Raw genomic sequence first — 20,596 nt, forward strand, 5'->3', positions numbered from 1 at the left:
CTCCTTAAAATAAATATGCTCATCCTATTTTCACAGAATTCTTGAACAGTGAGACCCCTGCCTCTAGTTTGCTGGTTTTACGAAGGAAGATATCGGATTGATCAGTTGTGTTGACAAATTTGAGCTCAATATCTCCTTTTTTTGCGCAAACGTATGAAATGATGTCTTATCTCCCCGAATTAAATGTTGAACATAATTCTTGGATTGGATTGATAGCGCTTGTATCATCTTATTTTCTAGGAATATGCTCAAAGAATTGTCCGAAGTCATTGAATGTAGAAGGGTGTGGTAAAAAAAAGCACAGAAGCTCCATGCATCAGTGAAAATTCAACTCAGGATCGTATTCTGCCAAATGTCATAAATTTGCTTGTCAAATATAGCACAGTAAATGTTCTCGTAGCATTGAGAATTCAGCTCTGAACTGTTGTTCACGCTACAAGAATCTTCAATTCTATCAGCACTCCAATGCCATATTTGTAGCAGTAAAAAGCTACGTATTACAAGAACCAGACACGTCTGTTCTTTTAAATTTCCCTGATTAATGGAAGGCAATCCCTTGGTACGAAATGCCAATAAGAATTACTATCGCCTTTGAAAATTAAAAACTTGATGGGCATAAAAAATGCGAAAGCAAAGAGAGTGGCAAAGGCAACAACTGTAGCTGCAACTACTCCGAGAAGTTCATGTCTCTAAGCAGAGTAATTTCAAACAAGTTCTCACCCGTCTCAAGTGCTTCCTTTACGTCTCCAAACTGTGAAGCAACTAATCCATGCAAGGTCCACGTACGCCAGTGGATTTACCCTAGCATACCATCTCCACCGTGCAGGAATCCGCTGTTATAGAATGAAGTAGATATGTGTAAGAATAAATAACGTTAGTCCTTGATACTAGAATGCAGTATACACGGAGAATTGTTAGTAGGAATACTTGCATGTATTACAATTACATTACCAAAACAAAAACAAAAAAAAAACCCTAATTCACGAGGCATCTTTACTGTAGATATAGAGAGAAATCCACTATGGGTCTCGATCGAGTCTGGGAGAGTTGGGCTGGCGAGTTCTGCGTTCTGGCTAGGAGAGCTATGGGGCTGCCTATTTGTATATTTACTTCACAATAATGTTCATCCATCTATCTATACATATATTTGATGAAGTAAATTATATTTATTAAGGAAAAAATCACTCATATATGAAATTAACTTTAAATGTATTAAGGAATTGATGGTGATTATATATGCACATGCACTCCTTAAGATGATCTAGTATGATTTGATATGTAATTTATATTTGTAATTGTTGGATGGGAGGGACCCCATCATGATTCACATGCTTTCGATAAAGTTATTGCCTATCGTGTGCCCTATAATTAGTTTGCAGCACCTCACAGCATTTCTTCGTAAATTCTAATCTCTCTCTCTTCTTTGTTTTTTTGTATTTTACTTATTGTTTATATATGGCATACGTGATGACAAACATATATACATATATAAAAGGGTTTTTTTACCTTTTTTTTATGATATTTGTTTTTTTTTAAAATACTTATTAAACAATCCATTCAATTTCATAAAGAATGTGTTCAATTTAAGTTATGTGCTTGATGATAATTTTAATTCACATAACACATCAATAGATTATCAAACAGCTGAAGTGATTTTAATCACAGCACAACACAGCAAACACAACAAGGACCGCACATTCTCTTAAAGAAATATCATACATGACTGAAAAAGTGAAAGCCTACCTCTTTGTTGGTTGCTGCGAGGTAACACTTACGGAACTGTGACGGATTTTTACTCAAAACATACTAGCTGTTCTTACTCTCCTATGTAACAAATAGCCATTCAGGATGATACCCTCTTGGAAGATTGCTAATTTGCTATAGAAAATACAAGAATCGCCCACAGCATATTTTACAAATGCAAAGTTTAAAATAAGGCTCTCTCTTCTCCAAATTTCCTTTAAGAGGTAAGCTTTCGATAATTTTGTTGAGAAAGATTTTCTAAATTATGAGCCAGTTAAAACATACTCTGTTCCACAGAAGTCCAAGCCAAACCTGAGAATACTGTAAATATACATCAGTTGCAAGGGCCGGCATTAGGTATAACCTGATATCTCAGAAGAGAACAATCTAGGTCATATATTAACTTGTCTTCTATAGCATCTGCTCCTCATGATACAGATACAATCCAAGCCCAAACCGGGCACATGCTCTGCAGAAAGCTATTTCCTCTGCTGCAGCAACTGGATCTTCAATGTCAACATCACTGGATGATACCGTCCCGGATGATTCACGATGAGCCTGTGTCAGTGCAAAATAGTGGTAGGTTAAGTACATAACCATAACAAAGCACGTAGCAGTTTGCATATTAGTCAGTTAAAAAGCAGAACCACAAGAAAGCATGCAACATCAGTGCCTATATATGTCAGCATGTAATATCAATAAGTTACAGAACAGACCCTCAACAAAGTGCGCACATCTTAGAGCACATGCAGATGAGAACAACTCAGAAATGCAGAATCAACTGCTTTATTTTATTTCCTCAACAAAATGGATCTGTTTCAATTTCTTCGTAATGTCACTTCCATGTTAAACTGCAATGATGAACTAACATGTGCAACCAGTTACAAACAATGGCTAGAGCAAACAGTCCCCAAGCAACAAGCAATGTTACAAACTTGGAACAGATTGACACAAGTAAGAACTACGTGTATATTGTTCACCCGCTTTATGTAAACAAAGGAATTGACAGAAAAATCTATCATGAACACATTTCTCCAGTATTTGTATCGAAGGATATTCCACGAACTACTCGATTTCATGATTTCACATTACCATACATCATTCTGTGTCACTATGTGCATGTGAACTCTACCCATCAAAGAGACTTCACATAGGATTCTCATGTTGGTACATCAAAGATTCATATCCAAAGATACAGATCATTGGCCAATCAGACTGGTTTAGTAGTCAAGGTCGAGGCCCTTAGAGACACAGGTTTGAATTTCCACAGCTCAGAACATCAGCTTTGGCCAAAATGAAAAGGAAAAATAGAGCCACACGTTGTTCAAAGAAAATTAGATAACACTTGGTAGATTCAAGAACAGTGGAGCATGACAGGACATTACCTTAGATTCTTACCATAGACATATAGGGGTTCTTTAACTTGGTGGGGAGTAAGAATATATAGTGCTCTTAATGAGTTCCTGAACATCTAACTCCAAAGAGAAATCTTGTGTACACATAATACCAAGGTCCACAAAATGTTTCAAGTAAATATCACGATTACACCACCGTATTTCTCATCATATAGAAGGACATAAGTTCATAAGATATAAGTTGAGATTTGCACTACTTCAATGAACATATGGTGTGTATTATGGTTAGATGACCATTGAATTTAATTACCTAAAATATCCTAGAATATAATAAAAACAAAACTGGATAACAAGTTTTTCTATATCCTGAAGGGAAAAGGAGAGAGAAATTCATCAAAAAGTGAAAAATATGTGCAAGTCATTGTCTACTGGTGGTTGGATACTTAAGAGGTCACTTTTGCTATTAAAATTTCAAGCTTTCTTTAAGTTAAGAATTTTCATCCTAAACATAATAGCTTAAAAGATTTTCATGCATTACTTACACACATAGCTCATGGTCTAACACCCTTTCAAAGAGTATTCGACCATTTCAAAGGCTTAAGGCATTTCTTCTTTTACTCTCTTTCTCTTCTTCTTCACAAAACACTAATTCTCCCACCAAAACACTTTGCTTTTGCATCTCCAAAAAAGCCCCCTTGAAGAAGACAAAACTTCACCTCTTTAAATTATAAGGTAATTTCCTCTTCTCAAACTACTCCTTTGTCACAAGGTGAACTCTCACACTTTTCTACCGCACCTGCAAACAACATTCCATCCAATGTTCTTGAAATCCCTCGTGATGATAGCCCTCTTTATCCAAGATCTTTCTTTGTAAATCATAAGTCCTGTGAAAGATATTATGCTCATATGTTCTTTAAGAGAAGGTTGTTCATGGATGTCAAGTTTATCTTGATGGGTTGGGGATGTTTTCAAATGTTAAAGAGTTGATAATCCATACACAATGGAACTCGTTTGTGGAAAATAAAAGTAAGAAAGTCTTTACAGAGATAGTGAGACAATTTTATGCTAATCCTGGGACTAATTCAAGAATAAATGAAAAGGTCTTTAAGGTATCAAGCATGGTGAATAAAAGGCATATAACTGTCACCTTGAAAGATGTTGCCCTCTACCTAATGCTCCCTCTTCATGGGGAAGATATATTTAACGAAGAAGGTCATATGGATATGAATATGACTTTTTCACCAAATAAGCAGTATGAGATACTATTGGGTATCAACAATGAAGAAATGTCTACAGGCTCTCAATCGGCCAATCTTCTGACTGTTTCGTATAGACTCCTTTTTAAAATAGTCAATAAAGTCATTTTTCCCTATGGTAATCAAAACAATGAACTTGAGTAACTTATAATCTAGGATATGGCTAGCTTGAAGACTCAACAGAAAATCAATCTTCCAGTTCTTATACTCTGAAATATCCTGATCATTTCAAAATCTCCAAATTCATCTTTTATCTACGGTCATTTCCTTGCAAAGTTTTTTTATAGTTTCCTTACAAAGTTTTTTTATAGTCAACCAAGTCAATCTTCAAGGACCCTCAGTTGAAACCCTCATATATATCTACCACGGCTTCTTTCTCAAACATTTGTTTAAGTGGGATGATGTACTTAACAAATTCATCTACAAAGAAACCACACCTTCATTCCTCGGCCGACTCTCTCATCTCTCAACTAATGATGAGTGATCCCACCTCTACAGTCCATAGCAAAAAAAGAATAAATATGGGATCTTGAAGTGGGGTCAAAAACAATTCAAAGAACGGAAATAGATCAAGGAAAAAAATTGCAGATATGTTCACTAAGATTTGTGCAGCTATTAAACTTGCCTTTCCTTATGGCACGTGTAGCTGTCAATTTTTGCAAGATTGGATAACAGTACAATTGAAAACTGATCAACCATGGTCTTGGTTGCAGGAAAGTGAACCTCTAGACATGCCAACCAGCATTGAAATCGAGAGATTTTTCCAAGAAATTTCATACTGTAAAAAAGAAATACTTAGCAGTCCTAGTAGTGCTCTATATCAGAGAATTTATAAATTGCAGCACTGGATGCAGTATGAATAGCCCTTTTCTTCAGGAAATTTAGAATAAGCGAATCAACGAATGAACATAAATATGCAAAAATAACAGCAATATAAAAAACAGAATATGGACCACACCTCTCCATCAGATCCTCGTATAGTGACACGGTATACCACAGTCACACTTCCATTTTCTGCAAATATAACATCACGTATTTCTCCACACCATCCTGCCAAAAAGGATTTTAATAGACTATTTGTTCACAAAAGACCAATCATGTATTCCAAGTTGTACTATCCATGACACAAGCTACTCAATTATAAACTTAAATGGCTTGAAAGGAAAACATGGATGGAAGGTTCATAGATTATTGCCCAAAAGAGCTCTCTTTTGCCCAGACTTGATTGTGCCGTTCCCCTGATTCAGCTTTGACTAGCCAGCCACCATGCTAATAATATGCATAGATATCTTGCTCCCCAAAGCTTGATTATTCCACTAACAGTAATTTGGAATGTATTTCAACTGCTCCCGGCCCTAGTTATAAAACTACAAGACGGCATTTTTCCTTAGCAAGGAGTCAATCAATGTGTCGCTTAATAGGATGGATTTAGAAATTAACAGTATGTGTTTGGGAAGAAATGGAAATGGCATTTGAACTGCGCGAAAACAAGTGCAGCAGCATGCCAATTTTATTGCCAAATTACAACATACGACATAGAAATGGATCAATGTAGAGGTTAATGGCATTGTAGATAAAAAGTCAACCGCTGAAAATTAAAATAAAAAAAGAGGAAAAGACAAACCAGGAGCATAGAAGCTGAGCATGCGGTTTGCGTGGAACCTACAAAATCAACCACCAAAAATAAATCACCAGCACTCATCAAGACCATCAATCACAGCTTCATCAGTTGAATTACATTAAAAAAAAATCTATAATTAATAATAATAATAATGAATTTATGTACCAGGGGATAAGGGTGGAAGAGGAATTAGGAGGCTTAATGATGTTATCAGGAATCCTCTTATTGAGATCACGCAAGATCTCCGAGATAGGCCGCGTAATACAAGAAGTGTAAGCAGAAGCCAAAGAATTATCAAGCGGGACCACATAATTGGAATTTGGCACTCCTTTCTTCTTCACTCCACCATCTCCTCCTCCTGCTCCGGTTGGACCGCTTCCACCACTACCGTTCCCACTGCTTCCAGCTATTATAGAATGCATGATCAATTTACAACTCCTAGTCCTCAAGTAATTATCACGACTATAAATCATGTTCAATCTACATGATGGAGATAAAAGACCCGCCGGCGACGGTGATTTTGTGAGGAAGACGACGGAAGAGGAGTTGTGCGCTGACATTATTTTGGTTTTTGCTTGTTTGTAGAGTGTCAGTTACGAAATTTGTGAGAGGTGCGTGCTGGATGGGAACTCCTTACTTACCCTCCAACTACTGGTATTATTTTGTATTATTATTTAGGCGTTGTTAACTTAGGTTTTTGACTTGGTCAAATTTACGACTTTGTTTGAATGGAAGGTTGTTATTACAGTTTAGCGCGGTTCGTTGTCTGAACGGAGCAAGGATATCCGTGTAATTTCGGCTTGTTCTTGGGTAAGTCGTTGTTAGTACGCGGTGTATGCACGTGCTTCTTTCTTTTCCAGCTACTACACGCTCGGTGGTGGGTGGCTGTTCATGCTACCTATTTATTGTCTGAAAATTCTCTCTCGCTCACACATGATTAGAGAGTGACAGTTTGACACTACCGTTGTAATTAGCTCAGGGGATTGGATTGCACAAAAAAAGAATTTTCTTGTATTTCATGTCCCTTTCCTCCACTACTAGGTCGGAAACATGTGAACTTACGGCCTACCATAATCAACAGTGGCCAAAATACAAGAATAGCACGCTGACCACAGCATACTCTAGCCAAGCTACAGGAGTAACATTGACAGCTGAGTTGAATCTGTTGGCTCTTTTACATTGCCTTTTTGTTTTTGGTTCTAGACAGCTTGGGTGCTTTGTCACCTTGCTCAGTACTTTTGACCCGCGTGAACGAGAAGAATGCTAGTCCTTTCACACCCATAACGAATAACAAGATTTGCCTATGGCATCCATAGAGGATAAGCTGTCCTCTCATAATGGGCACAAAAGTGCTTAACAAAGCGACTATTTCCCATAGGATTCCTTGCCTATTTATTTAACGTAGAAAAAGATGGCACTCGTTGGGATGCAGCAGATACTGGAGTTAGCTCTATTTTTCATGAACTTTTCTTCCTTCTTCTTTTTTGTATTAGTATGTTTGAAAATGCAGTTGAGAGAATGTTTTTTACTTGGAAAATATTAATATAATATTATTTTTATTTTTAAAAATTATTTTTGATATTAACACATTAAAATAATCTAAAAACATAAAAAAATATTAATTTAAAACAAATAAAAAAATAAAATAAAAATTCTAATTTTTTTAAAAACACTTTTGAATAGTAAATATAAACAAGCCTTTATATCCTAACACCAACTAATTTCACATGTCCAAAGTAATTCTTTTATGGAAAATTTTTTTTGGCAAAACATGTTAGAACTACTACAACAAAACTAGCCTCTCTATTCCTATTAAGAAACCCATAGCAAGGAGACTAATGTAATCACCGTAAACATGACATTATAAAAATTGCATGGGTGCAGAAATGTCTCGTCGTGTTGGAACCTTCATCACCTGTTACAAAATTCTGGTTAATTCCTTCTAGTCAAATAAGAATGCATGAAATTATAGCCAGAAACCAAAGAAGTTATATTTTCCACCTTTCCTAGCTTTTCATGGAAAATCAGCTCCACTTCTCTTCGGAGGTTTTCCAAATCCACTGCATAGTCCCGATGATCTTCCGATGCCATCAAATCTAGTAGTTGCTGCCTCATCCTCACCAAAGAACCATTTAAATCACAGAAATCCTTAAAAATCAAAGCCTCGGTTGTTTTAAGTTGCAGCAGATTCTTGATTGCAACAAGGGCCTGTGGTAATCACAAACACAGGTTAAAACAAAGCATTGTCTGCATCAAATGCATTATGACTCCGATTGAATACAGATACCCAACACCTGGTATTGTTTTTTACTCTACCAGCAATAAGCAAAATGAGTAAGAGGCAGTTGGATTGTAACAATCTTTTCCTAAGCATTATGATGGGCATGAGTTTTGGGCTCCCAGTCATTTACCAGTAACGACTTCAACTCATGACCTCTCACCAAACCACCTGCAAGTGCAGTTTTCCCAAGACATATACACCAATAAAAATGCTACCTCGCAAGATTCTTCTTTTATGGCATATACTGACTCATCAACTATTAGGTCCCCATTAAGCTTGCACGGAAGTAGGAAAACAGCAATTCATTGCAACAACAAAACAGATCCTAAAGAACTACCTTTTCCTGGAGATCTAGATCTGTAGATGCAGTTAGATCAACTACAGATTTCAGGAAGAAGCGATTTCTGAAGAATGGAGACTCAGCTCTTGCTAAATTTTCCAATTGGCATTCAACTAAATCAGCGACTAGAAAAACAGCTTTCCTGTGGAGTCTGATATCACTGCTCGAGTTACTCAGTATTTCCTGAAAAGTGAGGGAGAAAGGCGAGATCAATTCCATCTTTCAAAGTGTCAGCACTTGGAAAACATTAAAACAAAAAATCCATGCAAACATCAGCACTGCATAGAACACCTAAAACTTTAACTAATTCCTACGGTACCTGAAGCATTGTATCCCCAGCTTCAGCATAAAACAACTCCTGACTAGATAAATTGTTTCGGATCAATGCCGAAACAGCATATAGTGCTTTAATGGCTTCTTCTATGGAAGTAGATTTTACCATCTTTATTAGCTTAGTCAGTGCCCCAAGTTCCAAAATCTGACAGACATAATATTGCAGAATTAGCTATTGACTCATTGCTAAGAGTATCAGTTAAAAAGAACAGAGCCATCCAACACAGAACAAGCAAATATTATTGACGAAAAGAATAAACATGAAGGATAGATTTTGTAAACTATAGAATTTATGGTAAAACATGATCCAACAAGTTCACATAAGAAAATTAGCAGACCTGTTTTTGAACAACTGGATTATTTTGACAAGCTTTTCCAAGAACCCATGCAGAAAGTCTCCTTATGTCTGGGTCAGGATGATTAAGTTCTTGGATTACTATGGCAAGACCACCAAGTTTGTTCAAATCTGACACAAAACACAGTACCAAAATTAGCCAACAATAATGCAGCCAAAACATCTAAACTCTCTCGAAACAAAACAAGTATAGGGTTTGCAATTATTATGATCACGTGCAATTAAGTAATGCAAAAAATCTCCAGGCGTATCCTACAAAACAGGGAAATCGAGGTTCAATAAATATGCTCACTAGATTATTCTGGATTATTGTAGTCTGATGCCAGCAGGGGATCAAGAGACTAGAAGAAGAGGACAAGATCCTACATGTTTCTAAAAATAACACGAACTCCTGACAGTACTAGGACAAAAAACAATTTATATGTGCCACAATGAGACATTTTCCTGCCACTCAAAGAACTCATGGCTTGCAGAGGTGAAGTCATTTAGAGATGCTCGTCTTAGATTCTAAAGCAACCAACCATCTATCCACCCATTGCAAACATCACAGTGCCTCCACTGGATCCAAAACATTAAGGAGGAGGAAGTAGATATCAGCTCAAGTCAGTCTGACTCAAAATCAAACCATGGCACAACTGCGCAAGCATACATGCACACACATTTATATCTGTAACTCTAGTGATCCATTACAATCACCTCCTGGAGCTCAGTTTTGCAATTCTGCTGATAATATTGGATGCAATGGTAAAATTGAGAAATAAAATGGAACAAAATCTCTAAGCTTGCTTATGATAATGCAATAAACTGGAATTCAAAGTCTATTGGCTCATATCCCAGAAGGAATTTATGAGAAATAGCTAGACTTGAACATACCATTTGCATTATCAAGTGGCTCAACAAGTATGAGAAGTTCCTGCAACGCACGTTGGCGATCTTCCAAAGATGAAGATGAATTGTTTAAATCATCTATCGCTATCTGCATCAACTGTGCATCGGATGGCATGTTCATCTTCTCTATCAACTCCTACATCACCAGAACGAAAAAAGAAACAAGCAATTAATAACAGCAGCAAAATTAATCAAAGCCTTGGTTACTAAAAATTATAACCTTAATTTCTAATTGACGCTTCTGTAACTCACTAGCAGACAACCTCTGAACATCTTCTGCACTTTCTTTTAATTTCGCTGGATCAGAATGCCCTAAATTTATCACAAAAACAAGCAATTTATTATAACAAAACCACATAGAAAAAAAATATTCAAAAAACTTGAAACGGTGTTTTAATACCAATGGCCCATCGTAACACTCCATCAAGAGAAGAAAACCCGCCGTCAAGGTCATCATGGTCGTCAACATCCGCGCCCGCGGATAAATAGTCGCTGTTTCCCGGCTCAGGCTTGCTCAAGAGGTCAGACTCCAGTTTTCCTTTTGACCACACTAACTCCGCTGTAGCAGAAGTTTCATTGACTCGCTCGCCACTAATCACCGTTGCAGCGGTTAAAATCACTGCCGAGGCCAACAGAAAACTTAAAACGACATGCTCCATGTTAACTAAAGATTAAACAAGGTTTTGTTTTAGTTGATGTAAAGGATTAATTGGTAATCATATTATGAAGTTGGTTTGGTTTATATGAAGTGGGTTTTGGTTCCGTCTGTGAATGCACTGTTGTGGTATCTACGGGTTTCTGGAAAAGAAGGAAAGAGAGTGGGGCCGGGTGGGTTTGAGGAAGAAGATAACGAGATTACACGTCATGTCTTCGAATCCATACCGTTAGTTGATCAAGCGGTGTCTATAGACTTTGATGATGGAAGATCATGATCCACGTAGATAAATAGAACACGATAACAAATATAGTCATATTTTTCATGTCCCGCGCGTTTTTTTTTTTTTATAGTGTTTTAAAAATATTTTAAAAAATATATTTTTTTTTTAATTTTCAGATTATTTTAATATAATAATATTAAAAATAAAAAAAATTAATATATTTTCAAACAAAATCTACACTAAAAATTATTATTATTACAATCTCACATCAATTACATTATTTTTCCAGAGGTTTTTTTATTTTTGTCTTCGCAACATCATTTTGTTACTGTGAGCAACGATATCAGATATTTTGGAAGAGGGATGAAATTGATATAAAAACGAGTAGAGGGACGTTTTAAGAATAAAATGAAGAGTACAAGGGCTCTGTAAGCATTAACCCATGATAAAGGAGGAAAAGCAGCGGTGGTATTAGGTTACAGCAGCATTGGTTGGGGTTCCCGGTTCGCTCCGTTTGGCATATAGCAAAAAATTAGTAGCAGCCGTGATTTGCATAAATAGAATAGCTGAAAGCAGTACCAGCTAAGGGCCGTAGAGGAGAGGAGAGGAGGAGAAGAAAGGAGCAAAGAAGATATGGTGAGACTGACAGCCGACTTGATTTGGAAAAGCCCTCATTTCTTCAATGCCATCAAGGAACGCGAATTGGATCTTCGAGGTCTCCTCTTAATTTTACTTCTCTTTCAAAACCCTAACCGTAACATATACTTGCGCAGGCACCACGCCCATACTCTCTCTTTCTGTATATCTATTGCTTCCTTCTTTGTTTAATGAAAATCGAATCTTGGCCTGCAGGTAACAAGATTCCTGTAATTGAAAACTTGGGTGCTACTGAGGTACTACTTCACTTCTTTTTACTTGAGCCTGAGATAAAGTCGCTTTTTCTTCATGTATATAATGCCTACCCCAAACTAAACCTGGACTGAAGTAGGTTTTGTACTCTCTGTACACTGCTAGTTAATTTCGTCAATGTTCTTGCTTTTATATATATAATTCGAGCTTATATACATGCTGCTACTATCTCTAAACTGAAATTCAAACCTAGTAATGATCATCAGCTTAATAATATTGCACTTACAATTCAATGACTCTGGGTTTGCTTTTGCTATTATTCACCAGGACCAATTTGATACGATTGATTTGTCTGACAATGAGATTGTCAAGCTGGAAAACATGCCATATCTTAATCGGTTGGGCACTTTGATAATTAATAACAACAGAATTACCCGAATCAATCCCAACATTGGAGGTAAGTTTTTAATGATCCTTTAATTCACCAGGACCAATTTGATACGATTGACGTGTCCTGTTTTCGGGGTTGTACTAAGTACAAGAAGTTTATGTTGCTTTGTTTTGCAGAGTACTTGCCAAAACTACACACGTTGGTTCTTACAAATAATAGGCTTGTCAATTTGGCGGAGATTGATCCTCTTTCTTCTCTTCCAAAGCTGCAGTTCCTTAGTCTTTTGGATAATACCATTACAAAAAAGCCAAATTATAGGCTGTACGTGATTCATAAACTAAAAACACTCCGGGTTCTCGATTTTAAGAAAGTCAAAGCCAAGGTGAGACTTTGCTTCATTGTTCTGCAGTTCCTTAAAATTTTTGCATTCTTTGGTGTCTTTAGTTTTTTTCATACACATTGCTTTGCTTAAGTGATGCACCTATATTACCCCAACAAAACTATAGTTTTAAATAAGTGCTATTGCATAGAAGATCGAAAAGTGTTTCTTCTGTCTAGCATGTTTTTTAAATACAGGTTTTTTTATTCATGTTGATTTGCTTTGCAATCTTGCCCTTGAATTGCAGGAGAGAGCAGAAGCAGAACATTTGTTTTCATCCAAAGAGGTTGAAGAAGAGGCTAAAAGGGAATCTGTCAAGACATTCACTCCAGGTGAGATTCCAAATATTCCAGAAGTTGCAGAGGAACAACAGGATCCTAAAGTGGTTGCCCCTACACCTGAGCAGATTATAGCAATCAAGGTATTATGCTCATTACACTTAAGTGCTTGATGTCAACCCCCATCAAACTTTGGCAGGTGTGGAGGTGTTGAGTATGTTCTAACATTATGTTGAGAACCTTGGCATTATCTTCAGTGCTAAAAAATTATTTAGGGAAAGGGAGTCAGCTCAGTTACTGATCATGAAATACTGGTAGCTTGGGTTATCATTTGAGGATGACTGAATACAATTTCCCTAAGCATGACAACATCATTTTGTAATTTCTTTTCTTTTACTATTTCTACAAAACACCAAAATTCCAGATGGCATTCTCAATTTCAATCTGCCTTGCCCACCTATATGTGGAAAAACATCAAATTTGCTCAATTTCAAATTGATTCTACCTTAATGACCTGTTTTTGGGGCTGGGCTATGGGTTTTGCTACCAATTTCAAGTAACCAACAAGTATTGAGTTGACTGAAATGTTACTCTCTAACCATTCTATCTGAATCTTTGAGCATATGCTATTGAGCACGGCATGTGGTTTTTGGTTTATATTTGATGCCCTTGCCCTTTTCTTGTAGTTATATATGAGAATTGTTAGGTAGTGTTTGGCTATTGTCTCCGGACATAAGAGACAGAGATAGTGGGGACAAAGCAGACATGTCTTCTTGTACTTACTATTTTGAAAGTACAAAAATTTCCTCTAAAACTGTCCAAAGATTTTATTTTATGTTTCTATCACCGTTTCTTCAAGCAAACATGTTTATGTCTCTTTTGTATCTTTCCCTTCTACCCTGGACACTAACCAAATGCAACCTTCGTTACCAAATATTCAGAGATAAATTTGTTACCTCTTTAGCAATATCAGACAACCTATATTTTTTTATGGTTTTCTCTGGAAGAAATGAGAACTGTGGATAAGGCTGGATTTGGCATTGAAAAGATGGATTTTTGGTGACTGTTGAGTGGCCTGATTTTGAAGTATTAGGTGAATATTACTGAATGAAGAAAAATATGAGGGAGTAGTGGCAATTACAGCTATGGTTCCTAAGCAATCACACATTCACATGGAGGAGAAGGCAATCATGCCATCTGATGGTTTCTGTAGTCTCATAATGTGATGTTATTGCTTCTGAATAAACAGATCATGGACCTTTGATTGTGATTAATTTGTGCTCCTTCAACCTCATGGAACTTGGAGTTTGGAATCTTCTATGATAAAATTAAAAAAAAAAAAAAAATTCTTCTTTTCGAGTAGGAAAATATGAATAAAGATCACTTGTTGGACTAGCAAGACATGAATAAAAAATGACACCTTGAATTTCTTCTGTTGTCTATTTCCAATAAATTTTGAAATTACAGAGCTAATCCTAACTCTGAATCTCTAAGAAATCCTATAAAACAATGAACCAGCACTCAAGCAACCCAAATAACCATAGCTAACTTAATGAGGACTCGAGGAAACTCATTTATGTTTGAAATAGGCCATAATTGAACTTAGAGCATGGCTTCCATGTCAAGTTTTCTTTTTCTTGAACATTCTTTTCTGTATTATGAAGTAGAAGCACCGTTATTGTTTCTACTGGCCATCAACTTGGATTTTGAAGCTGCATATTGCTTTACAGTGTTTTCCTCTCCTCTGCATAGTTTTCCATCAGTTCATCTATAGATTAATTCAGGTTATCGTCTGTTTTATTTGGTTGTATGATCGGTGTGCAGGCTGCCATTGTCAATTCCCAGACTCTTGAAGAGGTGGCAAGACTTGAGAAGGTGCATCCTTTTGCTTACTGAAATATCTTGAATTAGAATCTGTCAATATCTCACGTTTATCACAATACTAACATTTCATGTCCACATTGTTATTGCATAACAGGCATTAAACTCCGGCCAGCTTCCTGCAGATCTTAAAATTTTGGATGATACTGGATCAAACAGTGTCAAAGAACAAGATGACAAAATGGCTACTGACAGTCAAAATGAGGCTGAACCAAACAATTTGGAGGAACAGAAGGATAATGAAGCCACACCTATGGAACAGGTATCATTCTACTTAAAATACTGTTCCAGAACTAATTTCTCTAAATCTCTATGCTTGCTCCACTCCCTCTTCTCTTTTTTGCCTGTGCAATTTTCAGCACAAAGCTGTTCATAGCATCTGCTTAGCAGGCTGGATGGTTTTGGCTTTTATGTTTGGGAGGTGCTTGATTTGTTCACACTGCTCCAAGGGCTTTATTGTTCTTCCCCTTATATGTTCATAGCATCTCCTTCCCATTTCTCTTGCACAAAATGTCAATGGCACTCAAACCCATGCTGGCATACCCCAATTCCCGGCCCTTAAAAGCTCTATAGATGGAAATTTTATTCCACCAAGCTTTTAAGGCAATCCACTCATTTCCAAGGTGAATTTTTTTATACAGATGCAACAGTAGAGAAATGGACTGGTCCGCCCTTCCTGGCAACACATAAATTGAATTCCTTTAACCCAGTTCTCATTGATAACCAGTACTCATTAGCGTGTAAATCTTTGGAGGATAACAATAGGAAATGATTTGGATAGCAGTTAATGTGATTTCTCAGCTCATACAATGAATCTGTCCTTCCATATCAAAAGAGAAAAATCTCTCTTGGTATCCGTGTTAATCTGGAAGTTTGGAATCCGGATTTTATCTATCAATCTGAATTTGTTGATAGCTGTAGATTTCATCCATGTGGATTATTCTTCCATTGGCTTACAAGTTCGTTATTGTATTTATCAAGAGTTTTGACCCTTTAAAATGCCTTCTTAGTTCTTCGTGCCTAAATAGCATGTTTTTGATCCCTTTGGTAGCATTTTTTTTTTAAGCTATATGAAAGTCTATTGTTTGCTTTTGTCCCCTCTGTTTCTTCCACGGTAACAGGTTTTGATATTAATGCAATTTCCTTTAATCACATGGTTATTTTAATATATTTTGTTTATCTTCTGTCAGGAATAAGAGCTACTTCAAATCCAGTCCACAAGGAAAGGTGTTGGCATTCCTTGACGAGAGCTTTGACAACAACGAAATTATGGTTTTGTTGAGAATTTAATCAGTTTTGCAGGGATCCTCTTATGTGCAATTATTCAAGCTTCCCCCCTTTTTTCTTTGCCAGTCATTTCTTGCTCACGAGGCATCTATTACTGACCTTCTGGGGATGTATGCAGGTTGACTGACCTTTTACTGATAGGTTAGCCCTAAATAGCTGCCATCTTTACATGTATGTCCGGTTTCTGATTTAAAACAAGATGAATATTACTTATGCTTAAAACGCACAATTCGGATAGTTATATATCTGCTCATCTTTTGGATGATAATTATATATCCGAAACTGAATTGTTGAGAATAGAAAAATATTGCATATCTTAAGAACAGTTATGGAACATGTAGGAATTTGTAATTCACATGCCACAAGAATGACTATGAATAAAAAACGGCTACAAAAATGCGCCTATAATGGTTTCATGAAGACATGATATAGCGAGTGTCTTGAAGAGCCAGATCCTCACATAGGTTCGACAGTTGCTGGATCCCCTCTCAGATGTCACGGGAGTATATGCTTCTGTACAAAAGTTGATTTGGTGGTAAGCAGAAGTGATGGATTTCTCTCGTCCGATGGGATAATTAGATATGTTATGACCATGGGCAATGAATCACGTGATTGGTCAGATTCAAGTTTAATCCCTTTCAAGTCTTGGATGGAAGGATGATGCTGTATTAACGCTAATTACTTGAATCAATGTACGAAACACTGTACACAAATGAAAGGGAAAACGCAAATGGCTCTTTTATCCCAAAGGGAGGCAGAGAGAGTGCTGGTGAGGAGGGAATACCTTGCTTCCAAGGCGAGGGAATATTTGCAGAGACTAATAAAGAGAGAGAACGGCTCTAGAGATCCTTTACCCTATTGGAAGATGAAGGAGATATCAAAAGAAGCTAGTGCTATGATAGAAGGGTAAGGTTCAGACGAGGAAAGGCTCTCAAGCTCATGAACTTCAAGGTCGGAATCTGAGGTTGAGAAGGGTGTCAACGATCATATGAAAAGGATATGATTGTATTATGTTGATTGTTGATTTAGAATAACCATTAATAAAGTATCTGCTGCTGCTGCTGCTGCTGCTACCACATTTGTAGCTGTAGACTTGTAGTGATAGTGATGACACTGGTATGGATGGTACTATCAGGCACGGGCCTCTGCCTCGTCAGGAGATGGTCATGGTCAAACTGGAAGTGGCAATGTCTTCTTTGCTCTCTCTTTCTCTATTTTGAGAAGCAGAGTTCCAAGCAGCATCGACATGGGTCCCCGCTGCTGAATGCTTCCTCTGCCGGTGCTTGGAGTAGTGCCTTTCCTGGCTGGCAGGTTTATGCAGAACACTCCCTTCTACCTTTTCTTAAAATTAACACTCTTGGCTTCACTTTGTGCTTCATTTCTATTACAATGCAATCCCGTGGTAGTTCATGATGGAACGTCCCACCGCGACTGTGGCATACCAAGCTTGGTATCGTGATCCACTGGTGCCAACCTCTTCTATTGTCGGTTTTTATTTCCTTTCCTTCATGCCACGGCAATCCCGTAGTCTGTTATCAACGGAGTGCGCAAAATTTTAAGGCTCGTGTTGCTACTAATTTGTTCAGGCTGTACCACCTCCTTGTCACCTTGTGCAATGCACTTAAAAACAGTAACAAGCTTTTGGCTATCTTCTTGTGCGTTATGTAGAAAATTGTTCTGCAATGCCATTGAGACTCTTCCTGCTGTGTTTCTAATTGTACATCACATCCCAACTAGTTCATACATGAAAGTATACAGTTCCATTCATCTGAACAGGGAACAGCTTGTACTTTTTTACCAAGGTATAGAAAATCCAAGACCTGTGGATCTATATTTTATAGCTGGTATGTACGGCCAAATAAATGAAGATTCCTAATTCTTTCTGGGTTTACAATCAATTTTGATTCGTAGAAATTCTTGAAAATATTATCAACGATGGTTTTCTTCAATCCGGAAGAAACGAGTAAGTACACCAGCACCAAGGGGGCTGGTTAAAACGGGGATTAGGGGTCTTGTGAAAAGATTAGATGCGACAATGCAGGTTTACATTGCAGCATGGCCAAATGGTACAGCTCCTTGTTATGCTCTTATGTTTCGCTTGACTACTATGGTTTCATCATCTACATTTGCAATTCTTTGTTTGAGAAATAATAGAGATGAAATACAAGGGAAAGGGTGTTTGGCACTAAGGTTAAATCTGTTTTTTGAAAAATTTTAATTTTTTTTTTGTTAAAATTGAGTGCGGTTTATACTTTTTCAATCATTTTGATGTGTTGATATCAAAAATAATTTTTTAAAAATAAAAAAACATTATTTGCATGCTTTTCGGCATGAAAAACTATTTGAAAAGCAACCACTACCACGCTCCCAGACACCCTCAAAACGAGTGCACAGGAGTTGTTGATATTAGCAGCACTAAAAGCATGCTGAATCAGTTTGCAAACCACCAACAAGAGGTCAGCATTGATTACAAACGAAAGCTCAGGAAATTTCCACAGCAAGGATGGCAGAAGCGGGTAGCACTAAGAGCAGCTAAACACATATAAGATAAGGAATTCCCGTTGATAACTGTATTCTACAAGATAGAAGGAAGTCCAACAGGTCAATTTTCAAAACTTTGATTGGGGAACACAAGACATGTACATAATTTAATCGGGCACAAACTTGGTAAAAACCCACTTCCAACTCACTATAATCTTCTGCCTGCCAGGGAATTTAAACTTAACCCTTCTGAGAGCCTCTTGTGCATGGTTTCCATTTGCATCGAACAGAAAGCAGAACCTACCCAATCATAACCCTTGCACAAGTCCCTTGGGGCTTTTCCCAAAGGCATCTTTCATCTAGCCTCAAGATGGAAACCATAATTAGCCATATATCTGTTGCACGCAATGCGTGCAGCTTCAAGGGCTTCACTTCACACATTTTCTTTGTCCCAAGAAACAAGATGCACACAGAAGGGAAATCCATCAACACCTCTTTTTTCATGCCCTTACATAAATTATGATATTTGGATCAGGAACTCCTCTGCCATACCCTGACTTGGGGTAGGGCTTATTTTTAATCTGCCAGCACAGCGCAGGTCTTCGAACCATGGCACCTTCCTATTAACATAACAAAAAACAAAACAGAAGCAATAAACAAATGCAAAGCCAATTCCCACTCTGAGATCAAACCAAATTTCCACATTCATTGACCAAAAATACTCCCTCAGAACCGAAATTGTTTTCAACATCTGCATTCAGACAAGGCTGAAACTTTTATACGAAGTTCAATCATTGGGAGTTTCACAAGACAAATCTGGTTATAATAATCCACAATGCCAACGAACACTGAGGGTTCTTGCAACGAAGACAACCTTCGTAAAAATGACCTCTATATTTTATTACCACGGAGATAGTTCCACAACACAAAACAGTAAATAATTTTGAAACTCCTTCAAATGGCACATACAAAAACATATTGAGCAGGCTCCCTCAGAATAAAGGCTAGTTTTCAACATGTACAGTCAGACAAGGCTGAAACTTTAATATAATGTTGAATTTCAATCATTGGGAGCTTTGTAGAAGTAAGACAGCAACAGAAGTAGAACCCATTAACGATTTAAAATAAATAACAAGAAGCGAACACGAACAAGAAAAAGAAAAATCAAGGACAGAAAAAATCTCTAGCGTGCATATACGGAATGGGGTTTGAAATTTGAAAGCGATACCTGCTTTTCAGTCAGGCTGCAAGGGAAGATGGTGTAATGGCGACTCTTGTCATTGACACCAGATAGCCCTCGTTTTATAGCTGAAGTTTCCATTCGATATGATCGCTCCAAAACCCTAATGCTATACTGGGCTGGGCTTGGATTTTGATGCTTCGTAATAGGCTTAGGCTCAGCTCTTTTTTTTTTAATCTAATAAATTATAAATTAGTTATTGTTGCAGAATGAATTAAATAATCTTTCTACATTTCAAGATTAATTCATTCATTTTTTACTCTTAATTATTTGATAGATATATTAAATATAAAAATATTTATTTAAATTTGTAAATAGATCTATTTTTTTTATCCAATAAAATTCCACCTTTTCAATCATAAATAAACAATTTACTAGAAAAGAAAAGAAAATTCTCATTAAATTAATAATTATTCGTGTAGTAGAGGGAAATATGAGCAAGAACTGTACATTCTTAATATTAAATAATTTATATTTTTAATTTAGGAACTAAAAGTTACAATTATGAAACTATTAATTACTATTGGTTGCATGAGAATCAATCCCCGAAACTAAGTTATTATTTTGAGTCTGTTTATTTCTGAATTTAAAGAATATTTTTAAAAATATATAAAAAATTTTATTTTTTTATTAACTTTAAATTAATATATTTTTTATTTTTTCAAATCATTTTGATATATTAATGTCAAAAATAATTTTATAAAAATAAAAAAATTATTAGTATGTATTTTAGTATACAAAATTATTTGAAAAACACCCA

General features: G+C 36.6%; 3 protein-coding genes and 1 long non-coding RNA gene across 6 annotated transcripts; 1 reads left to right on the plus strand and 3 right to left on the minus strand.

Moving 5' to 3' along the window:
* Positions 1-1,676: 1,676 nt before the first annotated feature.
* Positions 1,677-6,641, minus strand: LOC118054379 (DNA repair RAD52-like protein 2, chloroplastic). The gene is made up of 4 exons (XM_035065940.2): positions 6,141-6,641; positions 5,979-6,016; positions 5,313-5,404; positions 1,677-2,301 (listed from the first exon to the last, which is right to left on the minus strand). The coding sequence occupies exons 1-4, from the start codon at positions 6,533-6,535 to the stop codon at positions 2,155-2,157; spliced, it is 672 nt and encodes a 223-aa protein (XP_034921831.1). The 5' UTR covers positions 6,536-6,641; the 3' UTR covers positions 1,677-2,154.
* A 1,007-nt stretch (positions 6,642-7,648) lies between these two features.
* LOC118054377 (hsp70 nucleotide exchange factor FES1) lies at positions 7,649-11,047 on the minus strand. Of its 3 annotated transcripts, none has more exons than XM_073408001.1 (8): positions 10,573-11,047; positions 10,393-10,484; positions 10,209-10,308; positions 9,268-9,395; positions 8,916-9,074; positions 8,594-8,779; positions 7,977-8,183; positions 7,649-7,890 (listed from the first exon to the last, which is right to left on the minus strand). In XM_073408001.1, exons 1-8 carry the CDS (start codon positions 10,829-10,831, stop codon positions 7,837-7,839), a joined length of 1,185 nt encoding a protein of 394 aa, XP_073264102.1. In that variant the 5' UTR covers positions 10,832-11,047; the 3' UTR covers positions 7,649-7,836. The 3 variants fall into 3 exon arrangements, with proteins under 3 accessions (XP_073264102.1, XP_034921829.1, XP_034921830.1); XM_035065938.2 differs by having other exon boundaries at positions 10,158-10,308; positions 10,573-11,045; XM_035065939.2 differs by lacking the exon at positions 8,916-9,074 and having other exon boundaries at positions 10,158-10,308; positions 10,573-11,046.
* Positions 11,048-11,507: 460 nt separating this feature from the next.
* On the plus strand, positions 11,508-16,383 carry LOC118054380 (U2 small nuclear ribonucleoprotein A'). The gene is made up of 8 exons (XM_035065941.2): positions 11,508-11,765; positions 11,903-11,943; positions 12,227-12,356; positions 12,467-12,672; positions 12,917-13,090; positions 14,772-14,822; positions 14,926-15,090; positions 16,019-16,383. Exons 1-8 carry the CDS (start codon positions 11,684-11,686, stop codon positions 16,022-16,024), a joined length of 855 nt encoding a protein of 284 aa, XP_034921832.1. The 5' UTR covers positions 11,508-11,683; the 3' UTR covers positions 16,025-16,383.
* Positions 16,384-18,648: 2,265 nt separating this feature from the next.
* On the minus strand, positions 18,649-19,921 carry LOC118054381 (uncharacterized). Its single transcript, XR_004688513.2, has 2 exons — positions 19,825-19,921; positions 18,649-19,216 (listed from the first exon to the last, which is right to left on the minus strand). It is a non-coding gene; the product is annotated as an uncharacterized lncRNA (long non-coding RNA).
* Between the last annotated feature and the right edge of the window lie 675 nt (positions 19,922-20,596).

Source organism: Populus alba, chromosome 3 (genome assembly GCF_005239225.2).
Source record: "Populus alba chromosome 3, ASM523922v2, whole genome shotgun sequence".
Taxonomy (NCBI): Eukaryota; Viridiplantae; Streptophyta; class Magnoliopsida; order Malpighiales; family Salicaceae; genus Populus; species Populus alba.